At 39.6% G+C, this 20991-nt stretch overlaps 3 protein-coding genes across 3 annotated transcripts in view; 2 read left to right on the plus strand and 1 right to left on the minus strand.

Moving 5' to 3' along the window:
• The window catches only part of fap (fibroblast activation protein, alpha), a 15415-nt gene extending 8428 nt beyond the window's left edge, over nucleotides 1–6987 (plus strand). Inside the window, exons 18-26 of the mRNA XM_050048718.1 lie at nucleotides 1265–1363; nucleotides 3156–3225; nucleotides 3324–3518; nucleotides 3688–3742; nucleotides 3843–3942; nucleotides 5844–5902; nucleotides 6011–6083; nucleotides 6254–6327; nucleotides 6530–6987. Coding sequence (XP_049904675.1) covers nucleotides 1265–1363; nucleotides 3156–3225; nucleotides 3324–3518; nucleotides 3688–3742; nucleotides 3843–3942; nucleotides 5844–5902; nucleotides 6011–6083; nucleotides 6254–6327; nucleotides 6530–6631 — 827 coding nt within the window. The 3' untranslated portion in view covers nucleotides 6632–6987. The remainder of the gene's footprint in view (nucleotides 1–1264; nucleotides 1364–3155; nucleotides 3226–3323; nucleotides 3519–3687; nucleotides 3743–3842; nucleotides 3943–5843; nucleotides 5903–6010; nucleotides 6084–6253; nucleotides 6328–6529) is intronic.
• A 1433-nt stretch (nucleotides 6988–8420) lies between these two features.
• On the plus strand, nucleotides 8421–10501 carry gcgb (glucagon b). Its single transcript, XM_050048736.1, has 4 exons — nucleotides 8421–8509; nucleotides 8630–8735; nucleotides 9639–9794; nucleotides 9978–10501. Exons 2-4 carry the CDS (start codon nucleotides 8641–8643, stop codon nucleotides 10096–10098), a joined length of 372 nt encoding a protein of 123 aa, XP_049904693.1. The 5' UTR covers nucleotides 8421–8509; nucleotides 8630–8640; the 3' UTR covers nucleotides 10099–10501.
• Nucleotides 10502–12799: 2298 nt separating this feature from the next.
• slc4a10b (solute carrier family 4 member 10b) overlaps nucleotides 12800–20991 on the minus strand; it is a 35533-nt gene continuing 27341 nt past the window's right edge. The window contains exons 19-27 of the mRNA XM_050048737.1: nucleotides 20773–20886; nucleotides 20500–20661; nucleotides 20134–20385; nucleotides 19946–20014; nucleotides 17645–17818; nucleotides 16860–16979; nucleotides 16722–16786; nucleotides 16496–16599; nucleotides 12800–13878 (exon numbers count right to left, since the gene is read on the minus strand). Of these exons, the coding sequence (XP_049904694.1) occupies nucleotides 16524–16599; nucleotides 16722–16786; nucleotides 16860–16979; nucleotides 17645–17818; nucleotides 19946–20014; nucleotides 20134–20385; nucleotides 20500–20661; nucleotides 20773–20886 (1032 nt within the window). The 3' untranslated portion in view covers nucleotides 12800–13878; nucleotides 16496–16523. The remainder of the gene's footprint in view (nucleotides 13879–16495; nucleotides 16600–16721; nucleotides 16787–16859; nucleotides 16980–17644; nucleotides 17819–19945; nucleotides 20015–20133; nucleotides 20386–20499; nucleotides 20662–20772; nucleotides 20887–20991) is intronic.

Consider the following 20991-nt stretch of genomic DNA (forward strand, 5'->3'; position numbering starts at 1 on the left):
TTTACTAAACTTGGTAGATATGTAGAACAGGACGCCTCAAGGTGACTGGAGAAATTTAACTCTAATTGGCAACTGGGTGGCGCTATAACAACAGAAAAATGCTTAAAAATGGCTAAAATGCGACCGATCGCTGTGGCTCCCCCTGTGGACCAATGTTTGGGTTTTTTTTCTTGGTCTTTTTTGGTCTTTTTTTTGGTAATGACTAAGTCATGGTATGGTATGCTGTACATAATCACGCAAACTGTCAGTGTGTCATTCTGTCTGTCCCACGTTTTTCTACTCACTGACGTGGTCAATCTATGTGAAACTGCACATAGGCATTGAGGATTGGCATAGGTAGAAGGTGACAAAGCTACCAATGGGTATGGACTAGTATGTTATTATTTTCATGACCTACTGTCATTATTGTATCACAGATTAGTTTCTTTTCTTGTCATTTAACTAAGAAATTCTCCTGTTTTTCAGTGCCCTCAGTGTCCATTATACAAAATTAAAGGCTACAATGTGTTATGGTGATCTGCTTTGTATGTTCCACATATGCACAAAAATATTCCACAATTACTTGAAATATGACGATATTCTGAATTGGATGAGGGTCATGTAAAGCAGTACTTCCCAACTGGTGGGTTGCAATCCAAAAGTGGGTCGTGAGTCCATTCTGAATTGACCGAAAGTGACTCACAAACATGTCAAGTTTGTAAAAAACACACTTTATTTTGAAGTACGGTGAATTTCCGACACATAGGTTTTATTTTGAAGTGCCGTTCCGTGCTGTAGAGTGAGTGACTAACAGACAGGGACTTAACAGAGACAGCAAACTAGCTCAACTGCATGTCCAAACACAAGTATGATGCTGAATGTATTAAACTGTGTGGACCTTAAACTAGCAATGACTAAGGAGAAATCTGGACCTCGCGGCTGGACCAGTTGGGAACCACTGATGTAAACAGCATGTTCCTCCTGGATAATCCAAATTAGGCAGTTTTCTGAGTGAAGCATCTTCTGATCAAGACATGTGCATGCTGGTATTATTTGAGTTTTAGGAGTGTTCTGAAGAATCAGAATCTCAACTGGAATAAAAAAACTGGAATATTTTGTGTAACTGACTGTTCAGGTTGAATCAGACAGCTGACAGGTTTTAAAGGTGCTTAACTGTTTGTGCTGTACACAGAGAAATGCTTTTGATATTCACTTTTATATTAGGTTTTTGTGCACATCAATTATTACCAGTATGACAGTCAGTTCAATTATCTTTTTTTTTCAGAGCTTGCAGTTCTTGAAGAGAACAAGGAGCTGGAAAGTATTCTGTCTGAATTTCAAATGCCAACAATGCAGTATGGCACACTAAAGATTGCAGGATATGGTGAGTAGAGCTGCAGCGATTGTTGATTAATCATTTAGTCGATCAAAAGAAAATTAATCACCCACTATTTTGATAATCAATTAATCATTTCAGTCAGTTTTCAAGCACAAATGCTAAATATTTGTTGTTTGAGCCTTTTAAATATGAGAATTTGCTGCTTTTCTTCAACACTTGCAATAGTAAATGAAGAGTTTTGGGGTTATGGACTGCTGGTCCACAATTTCAAGATGTTACTTTGGGCTCTGGGAAACTGTGATGAGCATTTTCCACTTTTCTGGGGGTGAGATTTTTTAATGAAAATAATGATTAGTTGCAGCCCTAATGGTGAGACAGTACAGACAAGGAGGCAGATAACCAGTTTATTGCTGTAATGACTGACTGTGGAGATGGGCTGAAGAGTGGGAATGAGTGGAAATAGTGGAGGGGAGAGATTGTCGACAGGCAGGAAAACTGGCAGGCGGGCAGTGAAGAATCCTGGAGCATACGGAACAAGCATAAATACAGCTTTCAAGAACACAAGGAAAACTGTTCTAAAAGTGGCAAAGAGGAAAGTTTAAAATAGGATCTCTTCTTCGCCCAGCCTATTTCTCCTAGACATAACTGAGCTCAATGTGACATCAATATGACATTTTGACCATGTTCTCACACTTCTTAAATTCAGCTTGTGAGAAGTAGCTTTCCTCTTGTCTTCTTATTGTTATGTTGTTTTCCCCCTCTCACTACAGTAATCTTTATTTGTCTGAAATAAACAGCTCTTGAGATAACAGCAAGGTCCACAAGAAAACTTGACTGGCTTATAAATGAGCCTGCATAATTCAAAAAATTTGTCTTAGTGATCAAAATTAAGTCTCAACTCTTTGTATTTCATCTGCTGTTAGAGTTGAGAAACCACTGAGAAGCCTATGAGCACAGCAAAATAATGGATTTATTCTTTTGCTCCTAATTTCTCCTAAGGGGTGGGGGGTCAGAAAGAACAGATAAAAATATAGTAATCTCCAGAAAAAGAAGCCGATTTATGTCTAGTGAAGACAAAGAAAAAACTAGCAGCAAAATTTTCCTCTGGGCGGAGGCCTGAAAGTAACTGCCACACTGTCAGGTGATCAGCCAATTGCAGGCAGGTGTGGGGGGGGGGGGGGTCCAAGTGAGCTGCAAGACGGGAGGACATAACACCTTCCAAACCCCTCCAGTACGTTTGAATGCATGTAAGATAATAATCTGTGTTTGGTGTGTTTTTGCACACACACTAAATAAGCCTTTCCTCATTGGAAAAAACAAAATTGATGCAAACATTTTTCGTTTCAAAAGTTTAAGTGATGGACACAAGATGTCCACAAGAGGTTTCAAGTTTCATATTGGACTATGATTGGCTTCTAAACCATGTGTGATGTCCACAAAAACCTGCTCATACAAACTCACATGTAAGGTGAGCATGGAGAAACGTTCTCCCTTCAGCAGATGAATGTAAAAACAGTCCTCTAGTATCTATGCTGCACAGTGAGAGTCAAACGTCAAGTGCGGGAACAACAAGCAAAACACATTTCTGAGTGGAGGGGGACTTTAAATTCAGAAATATTTTACCATGTAGGGAGATTCAAATGAGGTTTTACTCTTACTAAGTGACTGTAACTGGAGGATTGATATTGACGTATTTTAATCACCATGACGTTGGACATCTTAGAAGAGAAACAATGATCATTATCAGATACTGGATGGACGTAAATGGTTTAATTGGAGTAAAACCAAGAATTAATTGAAATTTGTCTCTATAATTTTACGTTTTTCTCTCCAACAGATCTTTGGTATCAAATGATGTTGCCACCCAATTTCAAGAAGTCAAAAAAATATCCTCTTCTTATTAATGTGTAAGTACAACACTCCTCACCGCTCCGTCCCAGTATAATTTAGTGAGCATTCATTAACATTTAATGATATATATATCATCTGCTGCTGACCTGTGCAGGTATGCCGGCCCCTGTAGTCGACAGGTGGACTATCGTTTCAAGCTGAACTGGGGCACTTACCTCTCCAGTTCACACGGGATCATTGTCGCCAGCTTTGATGGAAGGGGAACCGGCTACCGAGGTGATGAAATAATGCACGCTATCTACAAGCGCCTTGGGACGTTCGAAGTGGAGGATCAGATAACAGCTGTGAGGTAAAGTGTGTCTGAACAGTCAACATTCAGTAACCTCTGTGATATGACACGCACTGTGAAGTGATCTCATTTGCTGTTTGATGTTTTGACATGATATTCATAAATATTTCATAATAAAGAGAAATGTGGTTATGACATTGTTTTCTGATAAATTATCTCTGTGTTGTAGGAAATTCATTGAGATGGGTTTTATTGACAAAGACAGAATAGCAATATGGGGCTGGGTAAGTCACACTATCACTTGTTACTTTCTGTGTTTCTCATATACATAACTTTTTATTCAGTGTTTTTTCGTTCATTAATTTGATCAATTCTGACCTTCAGTCATATGGTGGCTACGTCACCTCAATGGCCTTGGGTGCAGGAACTGGACTCTTCAAGTGTGGAATAGCAGTTGCCCCAGTTGCCAAGTGGGAATATTATGGTTGGTGTACACACATGCACTTATATATTTTTCTGCAGTTTATTCTGAGAGCACTATAGTCATCCTTTGACATCACCACAGCACACTGAAAACAGGAGCAGCCTCTAACACAGCTGTCAGTCATGTCACTCACTCTGTGAACTGCGGTCAAACTGTCAGAGTAGGCAGCACTGATCAAATATGAATCAAGATTATGTAACTGCATTGCCTATTTCTCACCTCAGATGTTTTCAGAAACGTATTGTAGTGTACTGCTAAGAATGTTTGTGACCCTGCCGCCATTTTGGAAACAGTTGACCAAGGTGCAAGCACCACCCACCTGCCGGACCAACTTTCTCATTCCACAGCTAAACAGTACACTAAAATATGTTTCTGAAAACATTTGAGGTGAGAAATAGGCAATGTGGTAGCAGAATCTTGATTCATATTTGGTAAGTGCTGCCTAGTTTGACAGTTTGACTGCAGTTCACGAGCAGTGATTGACAGCTGTATTAGAGACTCCTCGCCTCTGATTGATTCTTTTTGTTCATTTTGTTCCTTCTAAAACACTGTCATACTCATGATAGACAGGTTTTTGTATCAAAGTCGATACAGCAGCGATCTCGTCTTTTTTTTAATTCCGTGCATTATTCCCCCTTGTCAGAGCCTGGCACCTACATTACCCACAATGCAACTCAACCGATGCAAGTTTGGTCTGAGATTCGGTGGCTAATGTAGCCTTGAGCCGCTAACCTAAAGCAGACTTAAGGAGCAAGCTACTGATGTCAAATAAGCCTTCTTTTTTCTAACTCCATCATTTTCAAACTTGTAGTCCTCAGCCCCAGCTGATGCTGACTCAAGTGACATCACTTGAGGCAGTTGATCAAAATTCATCAGTTCATCAAACCTTCCTCTGAAGCTACAATAGGCTTTATCCAACTTTTTTCACACAGGCAGACCTCAAGACCTGTCAACGGACATTGATGTTTTAAAATCAACAGAGTTCTCCTTTAAGGATTCAAATCTCTATTTAAATCTTGTCAGTTATCTGAAAACCGTTTTCCCTCTGTTAAATAAACGTATGCAGTGCCCATTCATAACATGCTTGTTCCGAACAGGCCAATGGTTCGGCTTCTGGTATTGCTGATGTTGCGTGCAGCTTTCTCGAGAAACACACATCATAACAACTTCACCCTAAAACTGCACTTCCTGAGTCCTCAGCAATACAGCCACCAATTGTGAAGTCGATCAGATAAATTATTTTTCATAACCTTTTATACCTAGTCATTGCTAACAGCTAGCTATTTTTGGCCAGGCTATTTCCAAGAACAAAAAAGTTCATTCTGAAAGTTACATCATTAATGCTTGAAATGTTTGCTACAATGTAACATCTCTGGTCTCTCTTACTTTATATTTTCTTGAATGTTCCATAGCAAGCCACAGTAACAAGCTGTATCCAGCATCCCATTCAGTGGTGTATCTTATGAAAATGCATATACAACAGTTTGTGAGATATCTAACAAAGTAACGCCCCATGAATGGCATCATAATGTTACGTTCTTAACGTAAAGTTACATACATTGGTGATGACATACCTTAAAAATTTCACACGGTTCAGAACACTGGTCTCCTGGTGGAAAGTCCTGTGTTTTGTGACACATCTAACACCTCAACCTGCCTCCTTATGCTGACTTCTGGCCTTTTTACTACTTCCCTACTCCCATTAGTACATTAGTCATGTCATAACAGCCTTCCCAACTGGGTTAGTTCTACACAAATTAGTGGTTCATGATTATATTTTCTTTACACGAATTGTGGTGCATTGCTTTTCGTAGGTATATGTGCAAACCTGCATGACTACAGCCTGAATTTCTATAGTATGCACTGCGTATTTGTGGTCTTAATTGCGTTTACTTTTACAGATGCAGTGTACACTGAACGCTACATGGGCAAACCTACGGAGAATTCAGACTCTTACAAAGTAAATATTGAACAAGTCAGCCCTATCACAATAATCTTTTCCAGCCACTGCAGTATTCTGCCTTGAGACATACAATACCTTATTAACAGGGATGTTTAATTTTAACAGAATTCTACAGTGACAGCCAGAGCCAAGAACTTCAAAACAGTAGACTATCTATTGGTTCATGGCACAGCAGATGGTACGTTTCATCCAAACACTCTTCTTTTCAATCTCTTAGCATGTGTTAACCCTATTTCTCAACAGTGCACCAGGTAACACAGTAACACCATAAAGCCTTACACACATGGACTCTATTTGCCTTGAGATTTGATGTTAAGTCACATATTGAAAGCACTGTCTTTCCTGTAGATAATGTCCACTTCCAGCAAGCAGCACAGATCTCCAAAGCTCTGGTGGACGAGCAAGTGGACTTTGAGGCGATGGTAAATATTGGCTTAGGAAAGTGGCGCTAATATTGGCTCTGATGGTGTTGATTTAATGATAGAAATAGAAATCTAAAAACTGCCATGTCTTGATATGCACAGTCTAGAATATGTATGACTTAACGTGTATAATTTGCTAATGTTACATGGAATTAAGTATTTTAATTTCTGTGCACTAATCTGATTTTGGTGTTAATTTCAGTGGTACACTGACAAGGACCACACACTCAGAGGATCATCCTACCATCATATATACACCCTCATGAGCCACTTCCTGCAGAAATGCCTCGTTAATCCCAAATAGATGTGAAGAATGCGACAGCATTTAGTGAACACACGCTTTTTTTCTAATGTGTATATATATATTTTATTATTTTGCTGATATTCTGAAGCATCAGGTTTAAGTCTGTACATTTGTTTTTTATGTGCAATAGATGTTCAATTGTTCTCACACATGAACATGTGTACTTTATATGAATTTAGGGAACCTTTGTCAAAATGTCTAACATATAAAACATAATAAAAGCCACTGCATGCATTTATGGTTAAAACATTTTTTATGTGAATATGATATCATACAATAGATCACCACACTGGTTTGTTGTGTGAGTGCTGCATTTGTGTTGCAGTCATGTTTTATTAAATAAACATTGTTTTGAAATACAACGGTTTTATTGTTTGTACATTTTTTAGTTCAAATTATTTTCCCACACGGCCCTACTGTGTAAACATGCAATTAAAAAGAATTAATAGTCCGGTGTGTAGGATTTCGGGGGGTATAATGGCAGAAATGGAATATAATAAGTATTTTTTCTGTTATATTTAAATAACTGAAAATAAGAATGATTGTGTTTTTGTTACCTTAGAATTTTTATCTACACATGGAGCAGGTCTTCGTCCCCGGAGATCACCATGTGGCACCGCCATGTACGGTAGCCCAGAGCAGCCAAACCAAACACTGCCTCTAGATAGGTTGTAGTTAGCAGCCCCTCCCCAATAAGCAGCGTTGGAAGAACACCACATTTTTTGGTACTTCAGTTTTTACCGGTTTAAATCACCGAATCCGAAAGTAAGAGACCTTTAAAAAGAAAAAAGGTGAGCACACATTAGCAGGTGCTGGGCTAACGGCCCGTCTCCGACATATTGAACAGCATTGGAGAAATAGTCATTTGTAACATGAAACTGCTTTATTTAGTATTCTTACCGGTTTAAATCACTGGATCAGTTTGTTCTAGAGAGGAAGAGACTTCTGCAGGTAATTTGGTTTCCAGTAAAAACCTCCTGAACAACCAACACTGAAGAAATTCTAACAAGGAAAACTTTCAGCTGGAATCTGCAATCCTCACCACTAGATGCCACTATATCCCCCTAAATATTACACACCTTCAAGTTGTGCATATTTTGTCCCTCTCAATAAACCCTAAACATGTTTTAGTTTCGTCATATTACTCAAGTCAAAGTGAACCTTATTAAAGCAAAACTTTTAAACAAAAGTTTTAAAGCTCACTTGTCACCCAAGTAAATTTGGACAACACTGGAGAGTTATTTATGTGTGAACACACAGCTGGGGTTTCTTGCTAACAAGAAGGCAGCAGGGAAATGAACCCTGAACCTGGAACTGCTCTTTATTTAACAATAGCACACTTGTTGCTTGACCTTGAGATCACTAACCACATGCACAACTTAACTTATGGTGCAAGAACTCACAACATTAACCGTAACCCATTACAACTATTGTGAAATGCATGAACAAATAACCACTGCGTAATAGGTAATATATTAACATATATATATCGTGATAGACAATAGGTTGTCCGTACATTATTAAAAAAGGATTTAAATTTTTGTTTCATGACACTGAGAGACAAGACAGGGTCAGGGCAGAGGTTATGTTTGATTGTGACACCTAAAGAGTCAGCTTTTATCACCCAGATTTTGCTGTTAAACAAAGTCAAATAGATTCAGTGGACTGAGACGGAAGCTGACTAATGGGTTGAGAATAACAGGATATGGTGAGGTTTCAGTGACGGGGAAGTCACCTGGGAGAAAGCTCCTCAGCTCCACTATATAAGACTGAGCAGATCAAGAGGGGACCATGGCACAGCTTCAAGAGAGAAGAACAGCACAAATCAGCGTACTTAAAAAATCCTTCTCTCAGACGCTCCACAAAAAAAGAGCACAGGTAAGAATTTTTTTTTTTAACCTTCTTGCTTTCAAACATCTCGAATTTGTACACAAGGTTTTATTTCTGTTGCACTGTATTCAGATATTATCACAATGTCTCTCTCTGCTCATTTTCCAGAAGCTTAAACAATGAGAAGCGCTCACTCTTTGGCTGGAATCCTGCTCCTCATCGTGATCCAAAGCAGCTGGCAGATGCCTGACCAGGACACAGACCGAAATCCCATGTAAGATCAACTCTCAGCTTTTGCCTTTCACATTGGCCTGAAAACCTCCCGTAGCAAATATGCTTAATGAGAGGATTAGGAAGGTCTCACCATGACAGTATTTGGTGACACCATCCTGAGCTGCAAGAAAAATGAATGCTGCAAATCTTTTGAAGCAAACAACCAGATTTTTAAAAATGGCTCAGATACTTTTTTTTTTTTTTTACTCTGTAGCAACGACCACATTTTTAAACTTAAATGTTTTTCTTTTTTGTTTGATTTATCCTTATTTTCGCATTTATTTTTTGCCTTGAGAGGGTTCCAGTTGGCCAACATTTCTTAAGGAAGACAGGCAAAGGATACTTGTGCTGGCAGACTGCTTTGCCATTGACAGCTCCATGTGTTGCATTCAAAGTATCAGCTGTTGACTTTACAGGAACAGGATCTCCAAAGCAAACAGACCAAACGTCATTATGCCAACTGTAATTCTTAATGAGAAAAGCTCATTTTAATTTGCATTTTAGTGAAGTTATGTGAGATGCTTTATCTTTCATGTATTTCAGTGCCTTCCTTGCAGTGTTATTTGCATGTATTGGCATTATAATATTTCTTTGTTTTGGTATCAGGAATTGTAGCGCTGGCTGATGCAAAACTCATTTCATAATCACAGCGTCATCGAGATTTAGATTTACAGACATGATTACTGATTCTAAAATATATGAGTAGTGTTTGGTGGATGGGATTAATGCAGCAGGATGAGAAGTTGTAGTGCGCTAGGGGAGCCCACAACAGAGAGAAGGGACAGATTAAAGGGCAGGAAAGCTCAGACAGGAAAAATGGTACTCATTTACAGACATATGACGGTAAGGGGAGTGTTTGAGATGAAACTGTCAACTGAAGCCATATTATCTCCATCATGTCTAGGCAACTGGCTGAAAACTCCATGCTGAGTGAACCCATTGAGCTCCCAAACATGAAGAGACACTCAGAGGGAACATTTTCCAACGATTACAGTAAATATCTGGAGACGAGAAGAGCACAAGACTTTGTCCAGTGGCTAAAGAACTCAAAAAGGAACGGGTAAGTGCACCCTTTTCATATGGGACCATTTCAACGTGGTGTCACAGACAGTATGAATTAAATAAAGGTAAAGTCTGTAATATATTGAGTCTGGCTTTATTTGCAGTAATACTGTAAATATGCCCCTAGCATTGGATCAACAACACAATTACATACATCATCTAAATCCGACTGTCTCCACAGGAGCATATTTAGACGCCATGCAGACGGCACCTACACCAGCGACGTGAGCTCCTACCTGCAGGACCAGGCAGCCAAGGAGTTTGTGTACTGGCTTAAGACTGGCCGAGGCAGAAGAGAGTGAACTCAACCAGCAGCTGCCTAAATAATCCGACAGCTCACACTGACACTGTGCTATTATATGTTTCACGATCTGTGCTAGACTTTTTTTTTTCTTTGTCATGCTATTAAAATCCCCTCCTGAGAAGCTCTGTCGGCCTTCAGTGGTTGAAGGAAGTGTTGTCAAAATGCAAAAAGTTACAGTATGTTGTGTCTCGATCATAAATGCTGTGTGATCTTTTGATCAAGCATTCACATCATGATTCATTTGTTCACATTCTGGCATCTTCATCCTCCTCCTCACATAAAATGTGTCACATTATTGATCTGAACTGCGATAATTACGTCTGTAGATAGTCTCAATACCTTTTCTTATTATTCAGATTAAAGTCATATTTAGTTTTCAATAAAGAAACGTGTACAATCTATGAGTTCCCTGTTTAAAAGAAATGAATTAATATTTGAAATATTGGTTTGACAAGTATCATTCTTGGCGAGGATCTACATCTAACTGTACATATGTACATCTACATATATAACATATAAAACTTACATCAGTAGTAATTCCACGGAGAACATTTTCTACGTATTTGCTTTAAGGAGAATTTAAAAGCTGTCTTAAGTTCTGACAGCGAGCACCAATCATGCTCTCCTTCTGTTTATGGAGGCGGAATAAAAATCAATAAACACGTTGCTCCACAGGGAGATACGTGCTTTGGGATTTCTACCAGGTAACAGGATGATGTGTGTCACCTGTCAGCTGTTCACTGGTGAAGGATCTCCAAGTGATGCTCTGACAGCACACCAAGGAGGGTTATGCTAAACGAAAGAACATGAAATCCAGTCAGTCAGCTCAGACTCGTTGGGAACAATGACTGGGTCGACACCCATGAGTTGCTCCTGGCGCTGAGACAAAACAGGAATTCACATGAGCCAGCAGCTTGACATGCTTTGGGATGTGTCACCTCTCTAAGCTGTCATCCGTAGCACATCAAACCATCTGCTGATTGCGAGAACCTATGCCCACCTCAGTCTATTTGTAGGCCAAATCTCTGAGGGTTAAAGATTGGACATTTATGCTTAGCAGCAGTGATGTTGGATGTTTCCATCATGTCATCCCTCATGCAGCTATTACGTCAATGCAGTGTGTGATCAAGCATGTGCAGCTCTATGCAATTATGTGATAGTTTGTCTGTCACATCTGTAACACTTAAAAGTAATGGTGCAAAAACTTGTTTAAAGGGCCAGTTAACCCCCAAATCAAAAATACATATTTTTCCTCCTACCTGTAGTTCGTCAGTCTAGATATCTTTGGTGTGAGTTGCCAAGTGTTGGAGATATCAGCCGTAGAGATGTCTGCCTTCTCTTAAATATAATGGAACTAAACGGTACTCAGCTTGTGGTGCCCAAAGTGCCAAAAAAAAAATACATCTGAAAAACTCAGCAGCAATGTCTCTTTCCAGAATCATGACCCCTTTTATCAAGATAATCCACAGACCTTGTTGTGAGCAGTTTCATGTAGGAACTATTTTCTGTCTTCCAAACTACACCTGCCAACTGTATCAACGCGCACAAGGAAGCATGCATCTACCGCTACCACTTCGATAGCAAATGTTAGGGCTCATTTATGTTCCACATTAGATACAGAGATGGACGGAGCCTTCTGTCTTTAATCTGCGTTCATTTTGTCAATATTTGTTCATGTTTTCCGAGACCTTATGGATAAGAACGAAAGAAATGACTGCAGGAGACAACAGAGGAATTTAAATAATGGTGCAACAGAACCAATTGTTTATATAGTGCAAAGGATTCTCCGTCCACATGTTAAAATGTGTATGATGGCTGCACAGACCACCACCTTCTACAACGCTGCCTCCGTTAAAGGTACAATATTACAACCTCCTCCAACTTTTGACTCTGCCTTCTAGTGCCATCTATTGGCTGTACGACGAATGGAAGTATGAGGGCAGTTTTGACCGATCTGCATGAATCTCGCTGAACATAATCTAGGGACCAATATCTAAAGTTCCCTCTTGGCAAAAGTTGGAAAACTTACTAAAACTGAGCTTCTATAAGGCAATGAATATTGCGGAGGGTGTGGCTCATCACATTAAGGTGTATAACATCTCAAGGGTTTCACCGATCACCACGCAACTTTGTAGGCATATGACCACACATAATCTGAGGGGACCCCTCCATTATTGACCCAATCAAACAAAATGGGGGCGCTAGAGAGCTAATTTCTTATCTAGGCCTAACCGCCATATCGATTTTTACTAAACTTGGTAGATATGTAGAACAGGACGCCTGAAGGTGACTGGAGAAATTTAGCTCCAACTGACAACTGGGTGGCGCTATAACAACAGAAAAATGCTTAAAAATGGCTAAAATGCGACCGATCGCTGTGGCTCCCCCTGTGGCCCAATGTTTTTTCTAATTTTTGGTATGACTAAGTCATGGTATGGTATGCTGTACATAATCACAGAAACTGTCAGTTTGTCATTCTGTCTGTCCCACATTTTTCTACTCACTGACGTGGTCAGTCTATGTGAAACTGCACATAGGCATTGAGGATTGGCATAGGCAGATGGTTACAAAGCTACCAATGGGTATGGACTAGTAAAATATTATTATTGTGCCCAGCTTTGAGGATTGAATCTATCTCTGACAATGACAAGACAAAGAGTGCTCATAGAAATTTATTAAGTTAAAATAACATTGACAAGATATGCATAATAAAATTGTGTTTCAGTGTTTTTTAAAAATAAGCCCATCCCTTGTTCTTTTCCAACACTAATATTAAAGCTTCATTGTCGTCCTCTGAGTTGGATTTAATGCCTTAATGATAAAGCTCTTTAATTCAAGATTCACAAACTTTATACAAGCATTAAAACGAATTACACAAGCAATACACTGACACCAGGAGGCAAAATACTGTACGTTTCTGCTAGAATACAAGGTATCCTGTAGCAAACATATTCATTTAATTCCACAACATAAATATAGATAAATAATTTCTCATATAAAGAGAGAATTGACATTCTGGCAGAAAGTGCTATTGCATTTGGTTCTTAAGAGATGTACACATATTGCCCTTTATCAATCAAATTAAAGCATTCATTCCTATAGTCACAACCATTAAATGTCCCATCCCTTAGACAGACATCAGAAATGTGTATTTAGCAAGCTTTTCATGTTCGTGTTCATTTATATATGGCTTCTCATAAAGTTTTTATATTGTTATGGTCAGGAATTATGACCTTAAGCTTTTAAAATATTTACTATTTATTGTCACATCATAACAAATGTCTATATAGAACTTAAAGAACAGAAGAACAGAGAATTACAGGGAATCAGTATATAAATAAATAAAGAATCCAAGGATATGTCAATATGATGATATTTCAAAATACAAAGTATGTAACAAAGTAAGTACAAACTGATCCAATAACAAAAACTTGAACAGTCTCTTAGCATGACAAACCTCTTAGATAACATTCAGTGAAGCAATACAGTATCTAGATTTACAAAGTACAATGTGACATTAACACCAGAAAATAGTAGGTTTCAGCGGTTCATGAAGAGGCAGAATATTTGCGACACATTAGATAACACAGTTATTCACTTACAGATTTACAGGACTAAACATGAAGGACTGATTAACTGCAGCATGAAATACAAATTTGTTTACGAGCACACAGAAGGGACAGTGACAAAGACTCACAACGCTGTCATCTGCCGTCTTCGTCTTACACTTCTCATCATGCACGTCAGTGTTGTGAAATACTGCGAGCCTTGTAGTGAACTGTGCAAATTAAGAAAGAAATAATATCATCAGTGGATACTTGACATTTATTGTCTTTTAAGGAAGTTACTGGCAAGGGTGGAAGAAGTATTATATTTAAAGATACAGTGGGTAAATTTTATGAAAATAACTTTGTCATACTAACTGAAACTGTCACCATATTTTGACAGAGGTAAATGAGACAGATAATCTGTGAAAAAAAACATACTCCTCCTTTTCATTTTACTGCCGTTGATGGCATTTGCTCAAATTAACCATAGCAGACCAAAAGCAACCAGTTAGAGGCAAGGAGTCTTTAAAGCAGCCATCATTCTTGTCAATTACTGCTCATGAACTGCGGTCAAACTGTCAAACTAGGCAGCACTGATCAAATATGAATCAAGATTATGTTACTGCATTGCCTGTTTCTCACCTCAGATGTTTCAGAAACATATTTTAGTGTACTGTTTAGCTGTAAAATAAAGAACGCTGGTGACCTGTTTGATACAGTCAACTTAAGTACTAAGCACCGCTCACTAGCCGGACCAACTTCCTTATTTTACAGCTAAACAGTACACTAAAATATGTTTCCGGAAACATGTCACGGCCCTGGCTGTGTCACTAGTTTCCCTGTGTTTTTCCTTGTCCTCTGTTTCCCCTCCCCTTGTCTGTGGCCCAATTCCAATCCGGCCCCTAAAGACTCAAGCCCTGAACCCTCACTGACTTAACTGACGTCAGCTGTAAGTGATTGAGTGTGAGAGTCTGAAAGGGCTCCAGATGCTATAAATAGGAATGGGACAGCACTTATCCCCCTCTCTACAAAATGTTGTGTTTATTTTAATGTGTTTATTTGTTTACGGGGTTTTTTTAACACTTCCGGTGTTCCGAGGGCAACCCCTGTATTTGACGTCACAACGCTATGAACTGTGGGTAATTTCCTTACCGTAAGTCCGCATCGATGCTGACCTACGGTAAGGGGGCATAAAGGGCTCACTCATTGACTCACTGACTTGACAATTTGACAATGGGACAGCCCTCACACACTCACGCACTTCACATGAACGCGCCTCTAAGTCAGTGAGTCTGTAAGGGATCGGATTGGAATTGGGCCTGTCTCTCCGTGTGCCTGTGCTGTGTGCATGGCAACTTCCTGATTACATTCAATCAACTCACCTGCTCTCTGCTGCTCACCTGAGAACCATCCAGTAATCAACCCTGCAGTATAAAACACTGGCTCTCCTCTCCAGTCCTCTGTAGTCACTCTTCAGGCTGTTGTTGACTGGTGAATTCAACAGACTTTTCCTTGTGTACCTTTGTGCCTTTTTTTTTTGTAGAAATGTACCTTGTGTTTTCCTGTGTCATAGGATCACTGTCTTTCTGCCCACCTGTTCTTCTGCCACACTCCCAGCCAGCCAAACCCCTCCAACCTAGTTTGCTTCCCTGTCATCAACCCACTCTCCTCAGCCTCAAACCCCCAGTGTTCTGCATTTGGGATCACCTCATTGATTGTAACACAATGCAGTAACAGAATTTTGATTCATATTTTGATCAGCACTGCCTAGCTTGACACTTTGACCACAGTTCACGAGCAGTGATTGACATGACTGACACCTGCGTTAAGAGACTCCTCGGCTCTGATTGTTTGTTTTTGTTCAAGTGTGGTAAGGCCATCAGAAGCGTTACAAGGCAATAGAGCTGGAAGAGGACTCTGATTTTTTTTCTCACACATCATCTGTCTCATTTAATGCTGTGGTAATATGGTGACAGTTTCAGCAAATATGACAAAAGTTATGTTTTATAAAAGTTACCAACTACAGCTTTAAGTAAAATTAGTAACATCAGATTTTTAGAAGAAATCCATTACAAGATAAATTCCTGCATTCAAAATAATACTTAGGTAGAAATACATAAGTATCAACAGCAAAATGTACTTTAAAAAATCAAAAGTAGAAGAACTCATTGTGCAGAATGGCCCCTTCCAGACTGTTATATTATTATACTCAATATATTGTACAAACTATTAGATCATATGTTATGAATAAAAACTCTCAAACTGAAAAGTAACTAATAACTACAGCATTAAAAGGCTAAGCTAAGTGGTTGCTAGCTGTAGATTCATATTTACAGTACAGCTTTAAGAGTGGTATTAATCATTTCGCCTTACTCTCGACAAGAAAGCAGATAGGCGTATTTCCCAAAATGTCTAACTTTTCCTTGAAATCTACAATTCAAAAACTTAAAAAATTAAACAGTTAATTTACATCCAATCTACAGTTGGACCTTCTCAGTCTAAAAAAAATATGATGTGCCTGACTTTTGAAAGACTGACTATAAAGATTTCTGTAAATTTAAACAGTCACAAATAAATACAAAGCACATTCCACCATTACAAGAGGTCAGAGATTTAATGAGCCATCCTTGTAGATAAGTACAACGGTAGCAGCATCTCCATATTGAAATGTTATAATTGGTGCCCACACTTAGTGTAGACCCAATTATTCTTGAACTTTGAGGTACTGTAGATTTTTTGTTTTTTAGTTTTTGAAGTTGCTTTTTTAATGTATTTTCATCCCTGTCAACACAACACTAACAGTAAGTAAGTGTAAGTGTATCATCAATGATGCAAAAAAAGTCTTACCATAATGTTTTGAGGTCTTGGTTCTTTCTCAACTGTTGGCGTTCCAAGTATTTCCAAAAGAACCTTTTGACATCTCATCTGTGATATTGATGATGGGTATTCCTCTGTGGAATAAAAGGTGATGGTTTACTCTCTCATCTTTATGCCACGGATTAAAATGTGCTTTACATGAGTCAGTATTTAGAAAAACAGCTTTGTAAAACTTTGCAAGTATAATACAGCTTACTTGTACCCCTCTAATGGCACTTGCACTACTCCCTCATCCTCTGCCAAGATGCTCTGTTCCTCCTCCTGAAGGGAAATAAAATACAGCTTGAGTGTATGTAAATATTAATCAAAATGAATAAAAAGAGCGCAACAGCACCTCTTCAGCATCCTCCAGCTTCTTCTTCTTGCTCTCTGGCATGAGGTCATCCAGCCAGCTTAACTCTCTCTTGGTGAAGAAACAGTCCATGAGCTTCCTGATAAACACCAGAGCCAACACCTGCAGAATTGACACGGAAAAACCTCTGAGTCCACAAAAACCCTTTGTCCTAAAAAGTATGCTGTGCTGGAGAGGTGGATGGATTTAAATTAATAGGAAGCAGACACAAGAGGTAGCAGCCAGCAAATATGCAGAGCTGAACAGTGGTGTAGGCAGAAAGGATGAAGGACAAATCAGTTTATACCCTGAAGTACGAATGCAGATGAAGAAAAAGAGAAAGGAATGAGGAACATGTGCCTTTAGATAACTTACATTCAACTGATACAGTATGTTCAGTATGTATGTCCCATGTGTTAATTTGGAAGAGTTGAAAACATGGCTGGCAATGAGCAGAAAGCAATTTGAAGTAACTAACAAAGCTCAGAGAAGGCCAAAAAAATGTATCGCAGGGCCATGATAAATATAAACCTGCAAAACAGCTTATTATGTAAAAGTGCACATCTGGAAGAACCATGACAACAGGGATAAAATGTACCCACAGGCAAAAGTGTTCACACATTGTCTTCCTCTAATAACGCCAGCATTAATCCCAGTGTGGACAGGCGGTGCCCAGCTGACCCCAGTAACATACCTGCACTCTAATACCAAGCACTGTAAACACAACTAACAGGGCTAGCTGCTTGTGTAAGAGTCCTGCAGATCCTATAATTGGATTGTTTACATACCATCATAGGAAATACAATGGCAGCCTTGGAGGTCTTGATGACCCAGAGCATAACCAAACAGCTGAGCTGGATGATGGTGAAGAGGTGCACCTTCCTCAGGGGTACGTGCCGTAGATAGATGAAGTCTGGCTGGTGCTTGGCTGGCATGCCGAACAGTGTCAGACGGTCAAAGAACTGGAGAGAATAAATGATAAAGCAATTCTTAAACTTCCAGTAACTTATTTGTTGGGCCACATGGGGGCAGCGAAAACAAGTTGTAAACACAACACTGATATGTCTGTACCATTAACTAAAAGGAGCTGTATGCAACATTCAGAGTAGTCTATATTGAGAGTCTGAGGCAGGATTGCCTGCATATGGCTCTCAGCATGAGGTGGCTGAGCCGGCAGCTAACGGTGCTAACAACACAAACAGTGTTAACAAGAGCAACAGTGCTGACAGAGCTAATGGTAGGGGAGCCAGGGGGTGGGCATTACACTTTCACATAGCTAACCACCATATGTGTGCAGTGTAGAGCGGCTAGTGGGATGCACACATGGGACTTAAATGCACTAACACACACATGGCGGGGCCCACCTACAAAAACAAAAAACAGAGAAGCTCAGAATACAACACCCTCAGAGACCGCATTCTCTGCTCAACACGCCATTACTAAGTTAATATGGCAAATGTGTTAACAAACAGTTGCCTACTTACTGATCCAGCAGTTACAGAGCAACATTGTTATTCATTTGATGTCCACCTGTTTGATGTAAATCTAATATTCACTTTGTCTTAGCTCCGTTTTTGGTTTCTACCAACTCCCAGGTAAAATATCTGGCTCATTAGCAGCTAAAAGCTTCACTATGTTCACCAGCTAATCAAACTGTGTCTATCTGTTGTTAGGTGATGAGCAGGTGCAGTGGGTTTTTAGACTTCGTGCACTGCAAATAGCTGCCTGTATCAGCTGAAGATGACAGTATAGGTACATGTCCACAGAATCTGTTATTTCCAAGCTTCCTATTCATTGTCTTTTTATATCATTTTGGTAGAGACGTGTTGTATTTTGAAAGATGGGGCATGCATATTTGCATAAAGCTGAATCTAGGCTACTTTTTGCAAATCAGGGGCATCTGGCATGACTCACTACCTCTGGAAACTCCAAAAACTTTGAAACTAACCGTTGTCAGTCCAAAATAAAGACAGACTCAGCAACTGCATGGCCTATGTCTTGCCTCAAATGATTTTGAAGATACATTTCAGTGAGCTATTTTTGTAATATAAGAGAAAGCTGTCAAACAAGCCACCATGCTGGTCAGGTTTGAAATTAAGGAGCAGACAGCCCACATGCCTAGTGCACGTCTGGTGCTGGGAAGTCACGTAGCTCTTCACATCTAAAAATGCCCCTGTGGACATGTACCATATGACGAGAGGTGATTGTGACAGTAAACAGTAAAGTCGCAGGCCTGGCTGCTAAACAATAAACTGAAACTTGCTATGAAACCCTGCAATGTACACATGTGATGTAGAAGGGTTCATAAATGCAAAAAACCACAGAGAACAATCCTCCAGCTCTGCAGCTTTTTAGCATCTCTGAGGTAATTATTTTGGCAGCCGTTTTAAACAAAAAGCTTTTAGAAAGTGACTCTACACCACCTCCTCAGCCTCAAACAGCAAACACAGACATCAAGCTAAAAGTTGCTTTGTGCCAGAAAAAGCTGCGCAATGAAGTTCTTTTGCTCCAAAAAGTGTTTGTCTAAATATAATTATTGTTTTCAAAACCAATAATAGAAAGTACTTCAAAGTGAAGAAAAGAAGAAGCAAACGGGGCAATTAAAGAACAGCCAGGTGTTCTGTAAATGGTGGGAACACACTAGAGGCCAATTAACACTTTTTCTCTGGGCAGCCAGACAATATGGAGGCGATCCCCTATCATGGCTCAGTGAGAATTAGCAGTCTATACAGATTATCCGGTAGGCGCCTCTACAAATTAAAATTTAACTACGCTGGCCAACTGTCTTTCTAATCTCAGCGATGCGGATAATCTCAAAACATTTTCATATTTGCAACTTCTGCACAAGTCCTATGTTGTGTACTAATCACACTTTAATTTTGGGTGGTTAAGACTGAGAAACAAAAAAAAAAATCCTCTATGCAATATAACATTTACTATTATATGCTATAAACTTTGAACATCAGCTGCTCAGATTTACTCATATCAAATGTCATATTAAAGCAATGTCGCATCCTTGTGTTTCCTGTTAGTAATACATTATAATGTGAGCAAAAAAAAAAGAAGCATTAAGTACAGTTAAATTTTACCTGAATGCCTCTGAGAGACGATGCTCCCATGTAAAGGAATACTCCATACAACACAGGCATCGGAATGAACTGGAGAACAATAAAAACGTTATGTCAGTAACACAATTATATTTTAGCAGACCTGCTGCACTCAACAATTTACTACACATGGATGAAAATGCACAAATAATAAAAAGACAGTGTCTGACCTTCAGCACGGATGTCATGAAGACAGAGCAGCCCATGAGAGTGAAGATCATGAGGCCGGTGAAGCGTTGCTCTCTGATGCCGAGGAACTTGGGCTGCTCCCCGGGAGCTGAGCACTCAGACTCAAGCTTCAGGCTGTTGACGTGGGTGATGGAGAGAACGGTGGCTGCTACAAACCAGGGCAAGCCCATCACGGAGCACACACCGAGCATCAACCCCACCATGAACAGATCCAGGTGGTACCCACAGCCTTTCTGAAGGGGAAATGCATCACTAAATAAAGCTGAAGATGATCAAATTTTAAAGCACATTCCAAAATGCTAAATGAATGTCGACAACCGGATTTCAAAGGTCAGACAGAAAAGTACCTTGAGTTTATGTTCCTTCCTGTTGATGATGACAGCTGTGATCTGCTGGTCCATGAAGATGAGGATGGTGCAAAGCAGAGCTGGGACCACTGAGATGACTGCGGTCCACCAGGGGTTGGGCCCCAGTGGGTTGATGAGCCAACCTCGATCATCTCTGGTTGGCTGATAAAAAAAAAAACCAAAAGATTGTTGATGTTTAGACAAAGCTTGTTGGAAAAAGTACAATGTTGTGCAGCAATTGGTTGATAAAATCTCTTCTGTAGACTTGCTCACCTTAAACACACTTGGAACCTTTAGTTTTGGAGAGGGGATCCCCAATGCATAGTCGATTAAGACCATGGTGAGGATGGTGAAGAAAACAGCAAAGTCACTGATGGTGGATCTCACCTGATAGAGAGGAAACATGCTAAAATGACTCAGTTTTTTTTATTATACCCAGTGTACATGCAGACAAAGGGGCTACAGGAAACAACAAATTTCCTTGTTCCTATC

The sequence above is a fragment of the Epinephelus moara genome, chromosome 7 (genome assembly GCF_006386435.1).
Source record: "Epinephelus moara isolate mb chromosome 7, YSFRI_EMoa_1.0, whole genome shotgun sequence".
Lineage (NCBI taxonomy): Eukaryota > Metazoa > Chordata > Actinopteri > Perciformes > Serranidae > Epinephelus > Epinephelus moara.

Coding starts and splice junctions, on each gene's coding strand:
- gcgb (XM_050048736.1), top strand. CDS start 8,641: ATGAGAAGCGCTCACTCTTTGGCTGGAATCCTGCTCCTCATCGTGATC. Junction 8,736..9,638: donor GACACAGACCGAAATCCCAT/GTAAGATCAACT, acceptor CATCATGTCTAG/GCAACTGGCTGAAAACTCCA. Junction 9,795..9,977: donor AAGAACTCAAAAAGGAACGG/GTAAGTGCACCC, acceptor CTGTCTCCACAG/GAGCATATTTAGACGCCATG.